This window comes from Lissotriton vulgaris, chromosome 9 (genome assembly GCF_964263255.1).
Source record: "Lissotriton vulgaris chromosome 9, aLisVul1.2, whole genome shotgun sequence".
NCBI classification, from domain to species: domain Eukaryota; kingdom Metazoa; phylum Chordata; class Amphibia; order Caudata; family Salamandridae; genus Lissotriton; species Lissotriton vulgaris.
In genome coordinates, this window is record NC_141697.1 from 705,820,701 (window position 1) to 705,833,113 (window position 12,413).

At 45.1% G+C, this 12,413-nt stretch overlaps 2 protein-coding genes across 2 annotated transcripts in view; one reads left to right on the plus strand and one right to left on the minus strand.

The window, feature by feature from the left end:
- The window catches only part of TBCB (tubulin folding cofactor B), a 234,590-nt gene that overhangs the window by 140,534 nt on the left and 81,643 nt on the right, over nucleotides 1-12,413 (plus strand). The window lies entirely within an intron of this gene.
- LOC147692144 (uncharacterized) lies at nucleotides 7,948-8,868 on the minus strand. Its single transcript, XM_086936745.1, has one exon. It carries the CDS (start codon nucleotides 8,866-8,868, stop codon nucleotides 7,948-7,950), a length of 921 nt encoding a protein of 306 aa, XP_086792871.1.

Genomic DNA, 12,413 nt, shown 5'->3' on the forward strand with positions numbered 1-12,413 from the left:
GTGCATCACCCTTTCTCTGCCTGCTATTGCGCTCCATGCTTCGGAAAGGTAAGAAAAAGAACGTGCATTTGAGTTTGAAATGTCCGATCTTGTAGCAGTACACTTGCAAAGCCCACACATGACAATAACCCGATTCAAGGCCCCATTCACCCGATTTTTTAAACATATATAGCACTCCAACAAAGTTAGATTTTAAAACTTTATTAACATTTAAATATAACGAACGCAACAAAAACTGTAAATATATTTAACCATTTTTTGAAATTAACCAGAACTATAACGATAACAACAACAACAACAATAATATAACTTTTATGCCTAAATTACGCAAACATTTAGCTAATCTGCTAAAGGGGGGAGTCGCCATTTCTTTACAATAATCAATAATGAAAAATCCACATCAATAGGGTTGTCCGTTTTCTCGATGCAGCACTATAGTGCAACATACACAGCACCTGGGGTGTCAAGAGTGAACAGGTCTTTCTTTGTTCCTTAAGATGTTATCTGTGTCAACCTCTTCCGAGAATGCTGATGCGTTAGGATTTCCTTGTGTTTCTTAATAGCATTGGTGTCTGTACACTTCTTTGTCAATTCTGTCAAGATGATAACTGCTTCATAAACAGACGATATCGTTGTTTAGTCATTAGTGTTAAGTGTGTCTGAAACTACAGTGCCCTTCTGTTTTTTTTTTCTTCAGGCTCTACAGAGTTTTGTGTGTTGTTCTTTTGAGCGACAATTATTCCAGAGGTTTCAGGTTCACTTGTTTTGTCCTGCAGTGAGTTAACAGCTTTAGAGAGTTCATGTTTATTTGCTATGTCCTGCTGTTCGTCAACTGCTTCAGAGACGTCAGCCTCATTTGTTATGTTTCAGTAGATCCTGGACCTGCCCGGCCGCGCCCAAAATGGCGCCGGTGTAAATGGGACTCGTAACTGCTTGTTGTGTACTGGTTGCCCAACCTTGATATCACGAGATACATATGCAGTTTTGAAGCACATGGCGGAGGCTTGTCTGCTGTAGTGGGGCGCCCCTTTATCGTTTCAGTCGCCATTCCGCCCGCTTTTGCTACACTGTGCCTTTTCCGCCATTCAGCTGTTTAGCGCCCGCTCTTACGGCTACAGCGTCTCGCTCACCATGTAGTTGAGTTGCTCCCACTCTTGCGGTGCAGCGATAGGCGGCTTCCACAGGACTCCTAAAATGGCGGTCGGCTCTTCGGATTTGGGCCTGGTCCAGTAAAATGGCCCTGGGACACCTTGGAACTCGGACGCTTGTCTGCCAGGGCTTGGGTTCCATTCTCGAAAGCGTCCCCTCAGCCTTGAAGATTGTACAAAAGTCTTGGGGGCCGTCGACTCCCGCAGGCTTCCGGTGGGGAGCGGCTGCCATGATTGCTTGCGGAATGGCCACGACGGAGCTACGAGATGGTGGTGCTCTCATGGTGACGCCAGCTTCAGTCTGAAACATCCAGAAACAAGGTGGGGCTTTCATCGTTTGGGGAAAAAAAATGTTTTAATCCAATGAAAAGTGTTATTTTTAGGTCACATGACCTAGTCTTACATAATTAGGAAAAGAAAAGTAAAATGAACCAATGAAAAGTTTTATTAACAAGTCACATGACCTGTTATGCTTACGTTACGCGCTGCGCGGCGCGCTCTGGATCGTTTCCGGGAAGCTGCGCCTTGCGCACCGGAGCACTTCCGGGTGCGCTAACGCGTCGCGTCATATGACGCATTACGCGACAATGCAGGTCCAGAATATAGTCAAAATGTCTCCACCAACCAGCGGTCGGAATACAACCGCTTTCAGCAGTCCAAAAAGTTCGGTTAAATCTTAAGAGCGGGAGCAACTCGACTACATGGTGAGCGAGACGTTGTAGTCGCAAGAGCGGGCGGTAAACAGCTGAATGGCGGAAGAGGCACAGAGTACCAAAAGCGGGCGGAATGGCAACTAAAACGGTAAAGGGGCGCCCCACGACAGCGTGTCTTCAGGTCAAACGGATTGTGGGACAAGGTCCAGAATGGAAGATTCTTCAAAAGGGAAAAAATTCCGCCGGACCCCGGGAGCCGGCCGCCTATGCCGGGGGCGATCTCAGGCCTCACCAGGGCAACACGACTTGGGGAGGGGGCAGGAGCCAAGCGCCCCCTCTCAGTCCGCGCCATCTCACCGCCCCTCGGGGGCCTCCGTCAAGCGGTTTAGGGAGGCACCGTATCACATTGTTTTCCAATGCAGTCAGGTCCACAAATGGACCCCACTTACTTTGAATAGTGAAGCTGCAGCAGGTGCAAATAAGGTTTAAACAGTGTTACAAGAGCTGCTTAGAACTCTGAAGTATGGCACTCAACAACCAGGACTTATGCCATTTGTGTAAGGCAGTGACATGGAAGCAACTCAGGGACAAAAAGCATGAACGAACATTCACGTATGAAAATCTTATTTGGGGAAGGGGTAGAATCCAAACGCCCCCTGCCAGTTCGCGCCACTACACCGTATGTGGAAAATCTGAAGCCATCGTTCTACAAACTCTCAACGCTTGTTATCAGTGCATGAGTTTCATGCTCGATCGATTGAGCTAGCCGGATCGGGCAATAAAAAGTATAAAATAGTTATGTAAATAGTTATTTAATAAAATGTTTTACTCTGTTTCTTTGCTGGTGTGTTGTGTATATTTATAATATTTGCATAGGGTTTGTCGTTATTTTGGGCGGTGTGGGTGGCGGAGTCGAGCTGTTTTGCAGCCCTCATGGTGTGGAGCTCAGTTCATTTCACTATTTTCGTGTTGTTCCTGATGTTTGTATTTTACCGAGGTCAAAAAGAGATCGAATTAGTGGTCTACTGATTTTGCTCGATTACTTTTATTTTTTTACACGATTTTTCACTATCTGCAAAGACTAAACAGAGTATTGTGACTTTGTGCTTGTTTGTAAATAGAGAATGATCCAAAGAGAACCAATTGTAAAACAGTAAATGCTTGGATAATAATCAATCAAATGGAGAGACAAGCAGGTACGACGGATTACAACAGGGGTAAAGGTCTGCGTTAACTACCGTTCACTATCTGCAAAGAGAGAGTACTACTAAGAGAAAAGAGGGGAGTGGGGGGGGCAGCGTTCAAAGCACATCAGCGTGCATAAACACGAAAACGTTTTTACCTATCACGTACTTGACATTTGACAGCTTTTGATATTTGCTATTAAAAAACCATTGAAATTCACAGAAAAAACCATAGGTTATAGTCCATATATAGTTAGGAATTTGCATTTACAAAACCTTGAAAATTCAATGAAAAAACCATTGGTTTTAGGCCATATATAGTTAGGGATTTGCATTTAGAAAACCTTATTTTACTCGCATAAAACCATTGAAATTCCATATATAGTTATAAGCGCTAACTATATATCGCGCACCCGCAATCCACTGCTGATGATGTCACATATTACATCATTCATGACATGGTTAGTGACATCACTGATGACATCACTGATGACATCTCAAATGACATCACTGATGACATCACTGATGATATCATTCATGTGATAATACCATGAACCTCTTCAGACTCTAATATAACCTTAGATACAATCAGTGTAAACAGACAGTCACAGACTGTCACTCATCCATGGAGTTACTGACACACCTAGTCAGTTATGCCAAAAATCAATCACACCTCCATTTTCTCAACTATACAGTTATACACACCTTACTTATTCAAACATATACTAACACATATTTACTTTACTCTCTTATACAATCTCTGATACATGTTCACAATGATCCATACAGCCACCCACACATTCACTGGCTCTTATGCACAGTTATTTATAGATGTCAACTCTCACATGTACTGTGTTTTACATATGTACTTAATTTGACATGTAGCACTGAGATATCCATTCACTCACTAATACACTCATGCACAGTCAACCGCCCATACAGCTGTTTCCACATGCACTTTTGAATCTATACATATAGTGAATCAACTACTCACACATCTATGTACAGAGTCACACACCTCCCAGCCACCCATACACACACACTCAGTTTCCCATACAAATACTTGGACAACCAATCAATAACCTATACAGTTACTCATATAGCTACTGATCAACATATGCAGCAGTTTGTAGAACAACAGATATAATGATGCACAAATTAAAACAGTTTAGTCACTAACCCATGCACTCAGTGAGACACATTTAATCACTCACTCAATCAGTCAGTCATGCACCTAGTAAATCCTTCATCCAGACACTTATATATCCACTCATTCTTCAATATGTAAAACATATTTTAACTTTACAGAAACATACAGTCACTGGATGTTGTAATCAGTGATGTCATCAGTGATGTCATTTGAGATGTCATCAGTGATGTCATCAGTAATGTCACTAACCATGTCATGAATGATGTAATATGTGACATCATCAGCAGTGGATTGCGGGTGCGCGATATATAGTTAGCGCTTATAACTATATATGGAATTTCAATGGTTTTATGCGAGTAAAATAAGGTTTTCTAAATGCAAATCCCTAACTATATATGGCCTAAAACCAATGGTTTTTTCATTGAATTTTCAAGGTTTTGTAAATGCAAATTCCTAACTATATATGGACTATAACCTATGGTTTTTTCTGTGAATATATATATATATATATATATATATATATATATATATATATATATATATATATATATATCTCCAACCAAACAAGTCGCTGTAGACCCCTGCCGCTTGTCAAAGGCGGGCCTCGGATGGGATAGCGAGTCCCAATGTATCCAACCAAAACCTTCTCCAGTAAAGAAAAGAGATCCGGGCCACTTGGAAGTGCAAAGCGTGATTTTTATTCAATGGCTTTCTCGACGCGTTTCGCAGTCAGTTCTGCTTTTTCACGAGACCGAAACCAAACCGGAAGTGCTGAATAAATGCAGTCACATGGTATTAAAATCATACTCATGGAAAACAGACTACAGGCAAATTTACGGGCTGAGTCCGGTGTAAAGGCTCATTGTGCAAACAGAATGGACACATTAAAGCTATAGTGCATACGAAAAAAAACAAAGGTAGCAGATTTGCAGTCATAAGAAATAATACATTGTATTAGCTTGCATCGAGAACTACTCATGAATCCCCAGTGGGCACCCCAATTGCACAAAATTACGTGAATGGGTTCCAGTTTAACATACAGCTAAGGGCTGGAGGCAGTGTGATCATCATTGAGTTGATGAGTAGTTATGCCCCGGTGGGCACCATGACAGCCTTGAATAAGGTCATTCATACTGTCGGACTTCTTCAAGCATGCAAAGCCCTTTATAAATACTGTGATTACGCCCAAGTGGGCAAAAGCAAATTGTTCCAAAATTTCACTGATTCAGCGAGGTCCATTCATACATTTCATGCTCTTCAGAGGATCTTAATAATCGGACAGACTCCCAAAATTCGTTCATCAGGTAACTCTGTAAACCAAAAGTGAGAAATATGCAATCAGTGACTGTAATATAAGTGATTAAGTGATAAAGAAAACAGTATTGGTTAAAAAACGGCAGAATTATACACAGACAAACCGACCAGTTAACCTAAATGCACACTCAGTTCCTCATGCAAATTGTGGCCGTTAGGTTGGGTCGTCCTATATCTGATGATAAGTCTAGAATCAAGTCTCCTCATCTCCCTGATACGGTCTCCTCCTCTTTCCCTTAAAGGAACTGTCTCCAGTACACAGAATGATAGCAAATTCGCATTGCTCTTATGGTGCGTAGCGAAATGCCTGGCAATAGGGTATTGCTTATCTCCATTGGTTATGGCTCGCATGTGTTCGAGCACTCTTTTCTTGGCCTGGTGTTTAGAGCTGCCGATGTAGTACAACTGGCAGGGGCATTTTAATGCGAAGACAACATGGTCGGTGAGACATGTCACATGCTTGGTGATTTTGAATTTGCTGGTTTCTTTAGACAGCTGTACTTCCTTAATGTTTTTGCTATTGCGACAGGCTTTGCACCTGCCACAAATGTAAAAACCTTGTATTGGGTTTCTCTGTTTAATCGTTTTGGGTAAAAGAGTTGAACAGAGAAGATCTTTAAGGGATTTGGGTCTCCTGAACGTGAGTTGGGGATGCTCAGAGATTACTGGGGATAGGTCCTTGTCTAGTTTTAGAATATTCCAGTATTTGCTCAAAGCATTCCTCACTCCCCTAGAGTCACAGTTGTAATCAGTGATAAATCTACTGATCCCCCCTTCGTTGGGCTGACTTTGTGGTACAGTGGGGCTGAGGAGGCTTGTCCTGTCTTTTTCTTTTAGCTTGGCCAGGGCCCTGGCTATGCATTTTCGACCATACCCTCGTTCTTTGAACCTTTTACTCATGAGGGTAACTTCTATGTTGTAGTCTAATTCATTAGAGCAATTTCGTTTGGCTCTAAGGAATTCCCCTACAGGGATAGAATTGATGAGGTTGGTCGGGTGACAGCTCGAGGCGTGCAGTAGGCTGTTCCCGGCTGTACTTTTGCAGAATAGGGTCGTGGTAAGAGTGTTGTTCTTGTTCTCAACCCTGACATCCAAGAATTCAATGACTGTGGGATCCGTATGACAGGTGAAGCTTAGATTAAAGTCATTGGAATTCAGTTCATTCACAAAATCCAACGCCTCTTGTTGGCTTCCACTCCAGACAATAAAAATATCGTCTATGTAGCGTAGCCAACAAGCCACTTTGGTCGAAAACGCCGGGGACTGGTAAACCACCTTCTCTTCCCACAGTCCCAGGTAAAGACAGGCAAAACTGGGCGCAAAACAAGTCCCCATCGCTGTGCCCAGTAGCTGATGGTAGACCGTCTCATTAAATAAGAAAAAATTCTTAGTAAGGCATATGTGTGCCATCTCAAGAATCATCTCAGTATGGAGAAGGTAGGAGATAGACCGAGTTTTGAGGAAATGTCTACACACCTCAATGCCTTGCTGATGGGGAATACAGGTGTAAAGGCTATTTACATCTAGGGTCATGAATAGCCACTTAGGGTCCCAGGGCATGTTATTAATTTTCTGTAGGAAATGGCCGGAGTCTCTCAGATATGAGGGTAGGTTCATCACCAAAGGTTGTAAAAAGAAGTCCACATATCTTGAGGTGTTTTCCCAACAACTACCCCTCGATGACACAATCGGTCGACCTGGGGGATTAGTTATATTTTTGTGAACTTTAGGTAAGAGGTAGAGGGCGGGCATTTTTGGGTGTCTATTGAGGATGAAATTAAATTCCTCTTTGCTAATGAGCTTCCTTTCCCTCCATTCATTAAGCTGTTCCGTGTATTTCGAAACGCAGGCAAGATAAGTTGCCCTATTGCTTCTCTCATACTTAGTATCATCACTTAACTGGGATAGGCCTTCATTAATATACACGTCACGGGGTAACACCACCATATTTCCCCCTTTATCAGATTTTTTGATAATGATTTGTTTGTCATCGCACAGGGATTTGATAGCCTCAGATTGTGCTTTAGTTAAATTATGCTTCACCTGGTTATTAGACTTAGACAATCTTTCAAATTCTTTGACCATCGCTTTTTCAAAGATGTCAATTGATTTGTTGGTAATTTGCGGTAAAAACACAGATTTCGGTCTAAAACCGCTTTTGAAATTCAAACCAATATCCATATCATCGGGTATCACGTTGAGCATAGGATTATCGAGCGTGTCCAAGTCTCCTTCCAGTTCATGGAGTAGATGCAGCGTTTCCACATCTTCACCTGTGATACTGGTGGGCACTTGTGCAGACTCGCGGGTCTCAGTGGAGAGTTTTGTGGCATGCCACTTCTTTAGGCGCAACTTAAGAGTAAAATAAAAGAGATAAATACGACTTTGGGTATAGTCAAAAGAGGAGGTGGGGCAGAAGGATAGTCCTAAGGAAAGTACCTCTTTCTCAGCCTTGTTCAGCTCCCTGGTAGATAAGTTGATGATTGTGTTGGACTCCATTATTTTCCTCTCCTCTGGACCCTTGTCCTGGATCCCACTGGGCTCGAAATGTTGCTTGTGTTCATGTTCACGTTGTTTCTTCCGGCGCCTTTCGCGCCTTGACCTCGTCCTTTTCCTCCTCCGGATGGTTTGTTTTGCCCAGTTAGTCTTCCCTGGGCTACCATAGCGAACTCCATTAAAATCTTCTCTTTTGGGCTCATAAGCTCCGGATTCTGTGCTGGTATTGTGCTTGGCCCAGCTGGGGTTACGGCTTGTTCCCTCGAATCAGCCTGATCTGTAGTCTTTGTGGCATTTGTTCCATTGGAAGCAGGAGATAGAGTGGACCCCTGTACGGTGACTGATCGCAAATGGTCGTATCTCTTGGCAAAGGTCAACACTTGGCCGCGTTCATAGTCATTGCGGTCTCGTATGAATTTACTTTCTTTCTTGTCACGTATTTCTTTCTCCAGTTTCTCAAGCTTGATTTCATACTTTGCCATTTCGCTGTCAAAGTCTTTTTCGTTTTCGTAAAGGCTTTTTAACTGGTTTGTAATGGCCTCTATTTCTGAAGCCAATTTTTCACAATGTTTATTTGCATATTTCACAAGAATTTTGAGCATTCTTATGGAACATTCGTGACTGTTCCCCGCCCATTCTTCCACCATATCTGGGTCCGGGTCTGCGAGGGTCGGCGTGGTGTAGATCCGCAACCCCCTTGGTACTCTGTCCACTTCAATATATTTTTGAAGTGTGGTGGCTTCCCACCATTTGCTTTGCTCCGTCACCAACAGCTTCCACAAGGCATTCCAAAGGTTCTGTTTATAAGGGCCAATGTTCCTCTGATTCACATTCTCAGAGGTATTGCTGGTGGTAGGTGAGTCGACATCGGTAAACATACGGCTTGCTGCTTCGTTCCGCCGTTGGTTCCTACTAGAAGCCATTATTATAGTTATCTCAAGTGTCTGCGGGAAATATGAGCTTCCGCCTGCTTTGCATTCGTGACACACTTACGTAACGGTATACGCAAAGTGTATCAAGCCTTAAGCCTCTCTGAAACGCTGTGATGTTGTGGCTCGTGATCAACGATCTTAAACAAACAAATACCGTCAGTAACGGGATACGACAGAATACACAGGCACTCACCAATACATCTGGTGAAGACTGGATAGGCGTTTCTGCTCGTACTAAAGTTGTCCTCCGTTACTGATTTGAAGATATATTTTCCCAAGGGATTGTCCGTTGTTTGTAACCAGCGTTGGCACAATGTTGCTGTATCCAGGTCAGAGGGGCGGGCGGGGTTCTTTTTCAAAACATCCAACCAAACAAGTCGCTGTAGACCCCTGCCGCTTGTCAAAGGTGGGCCTCGGATGGGATAGCGAGTCCCAATGTATCCAACCAAAACCTTCTCCAGTAAAGAAAAGAGATCCGGGCCACTTGGAAGTGCAAAGCGTGATTTTTATTCAATGGCTTTCTCGACGCGTTTCGCAGTCAGTTCTGCTTTTTCACGAGACCGAAACCAAACAGGAAGTGCTGAATAAATACAGTCACATGGTATTAAAATCATACTCATGGAAAACAGACTACAGGCAAATTTACGGGCTGAGTCCGGTGTAAATAAAGGCTCATTGTGCAAACAGAATGGACACATTAAAGCTATAGTGCATACGAAACAAAACAAAGGTAGCAGATTTGCAGTCATAAGAAATAATACATTGTATTAGCTTGCATCGAGAACTACTCATGAAGCCCCAGTGGGCACCCCAATTGCACAAAATTACGTGAATGGGTTCCAGTTTAACATACAGCCAAGGGCTGGAGGCAGTGTGATCATCATTGAGTTGATGAGTAGTTATGCCCCGGTGGGCACCATGACAGCCTTGAATAAGGTCATTCATACTGTCGGACTTCTTCAAGCATGCAAAGCCCTTTATAAATACTGTGATTACGCCCAAGTGGGCAAAAGCAAATTGTTCCAAAATTTCACTGATTCAGCGAGGTCCATTCATACATTTCATGCCGCAAGGGCATGTCGCAATTGAGCATATCTAAAGTATTCTGTGGCTCCCAATTGAAATTCTGTTTGCAGAGCGTCAAAAGACTTTATCTCGCCCCTGGCCCTCATATCGTCGACTATGGAGATTCCAATTAGGTCCCACCGGTCAAACCCCTTCGTATGCCACATCCTGCCCAACAAGTCCGAGTCATAGAGTGGAGTAGCCATAGTAAGCCTACCCTGCCACCCCTGTGCTTTCGTAATGGCCCTCCAAATGTGCACAGCGGTCCTGGTGGGACCAGTCATTCTTCCATCCAGAGATCTTGAGTATAGTGCTCTGTAGTACTTCCCATCGTCCAGGAGCCACTGATCCATGGCATACCCCGGGCTGTCAGCCGGTCCATAAAAGCCATGGTTAAGAGCGGCAAGTTGAGAGGCCCAGTAGTACCTCCGGATATCAGGCAAAGCGATACCGCCGTCGTACCAAGGGATCATCAACTTGGCAACAGCAATACGCGGCCTACCCTCCCACAGGAGGGCCCGCTGCAAACCTTCAACCTCCTTAAAATATTTGGAAGGGACGGGGTCCTGTGTGTTCTGGAGCGCATACAAGAATCTGGGCAGGGACATCATCTTAAACAACGCTGCACGTCCAAGCAGGGACAGCGGCAGCCTTCTCCAACCCTCCACGTTGCGCCGAAGGCACGCAAGAGGGGGAAGCAAATTATTGGAGTATCGTGTCCGGGCATCAGTTGATAAATAAACACCCAGGTACTGGAATCCCTGCATCGCGATCTGTATAGCACAGCCCCTGGGAAGACGTGGGGTCTCTCCACTAAGTACGTAAAGGTAAGATTTCGACCAGTTAATGACTAGGCCCGAATATCTTCCAAAAGTACCCAACACGTCAAAGGCCACAATCAAGGACTTACAAGGGGAGGTGAGGTAGAGCAGGATATCATCCGCGTATAACGACACGCGGTCCTCAAAGCCAGGCGACCACTTAATCCCACAGATGTCTGGGTGGGTACGTATCCAAGCAGCAAGCGGCTCAAGCGCAAGAGCAAAAAGGAGCGGCGACAGAGGACAACCCTGTCTGGTGCCCCTGCGCAAAGCAAAGGAAGCTGATACACGGCCGTTGACCGTAACATTGGCCAGTGGGGAGGCATATAAAAGTCTAACCCAACTGAGAAATTAGGGGCCAAACCCAAACTTAGTCAGTACTGCCCACAGGTAGTTCCATTCGAGGGAATCAAACGCCATTGTTGCGTCCAGCGATGCCAAAACGTCCGGCTCACAGAGTTTGCCAACTCGTGCCATGACCGCATGGAGCCTCCTAAGATTGAGGGCGGTGTTGCGATGGGGTATAAATCCCGATTGGTCAGGGTGAACCAGATCAGCGATCACACCCACCAGCCGGTTGGCCAATAACTTAGCCAGAACTTTAGGTTCGGCGTTCAGCAGGGAAATCGGGCGGTACGACCTACAAAGGTCTCTGGGCTTCCCCTCCTTGTGAATAACCACAATAGTAGCCAGTCGCTGATCCAGAGGGAGCTCACCGGCCTCGCGCGCCTCCAGGAACATATGTCGCAGGGGTACAGCAATGGTATCAGCCTTAATCTTATAAAGCTCTACCGGAAGACCGTTGGGGCCGGGAGCCTTACCAGATCGTAAGGAGCGTATCGCAAGCGGCACTTCGTCCTCCGTAATGCGTTTGTCCATGTCGTCACGCTCGGCATCCGACAGGCAAGGAAGCTCAATCCCATCAAGGAGAGAAGCCGAATCAGACTCAGTCGTGGTAGAAACCGACGTGTAGACAGACTCAAAGTAGTCGGCAAAGGCCGTGACTATAGCGCTGGGGTCAGTAACAACCACCCCGTCGTCACCCAGCACCTCGGGCACCACACGAGAAGCCATCTCCTTCTTATCCAGCCAAGCGATAAGCTTGCCTGCCTTATCCCCTGCGTCATAGATCCTCCCTTGCTGTTCTCTGCCCATCACCTTGGCTGCGTCAGTAGCAGTGGCTCGGTATTCCGACTGCTTCAGAGAGAGAGCATGTAACAGGGCAGGCTCCGGATCAGTTTCCAGTTGAGAATCAAGATCCTCAATCTCTGACTCCAACCGCACCACATCCTCATCTCTGCGTCTGCGCACCTCGGCTATTAAGGAGAAAGCTTCTCCTCTCGGGACAGTTTTGAAGGCCTCCCATAAGGACAGGGCCGACATCATCGTGCCCATATTCTTCGAAAAATACAGGTCAATGGCTTTAGCCAGGAGGTCACGAGTTTTAGGGTTACAAAAGTACCATGGACACCCAGACCGGGGAATGGTCCGATATGCCTCTGGCCATCAAGCGGGCCCCGGAGATGGCCGAGGCCTGGGCAGCTGGAGCCAAAATGTAGTCAATCCTGGAGAGGCTACCGTGCGCACCCGAATGAAAGGACCATTGCCGCTGGGCGGGATGGAGAAGCGTCCAACAATCAATAAGTCCCA

Excerpts from the sequence above, each read along its gene's own strand:
- LOC147692144 (XM_086936745.1), bottom strand. The coding sequence starts at position 8,868 with ATGGCTTCTAGTAGGAACCAACGGCGGAACGAAGCAGCAAGCCGTATG.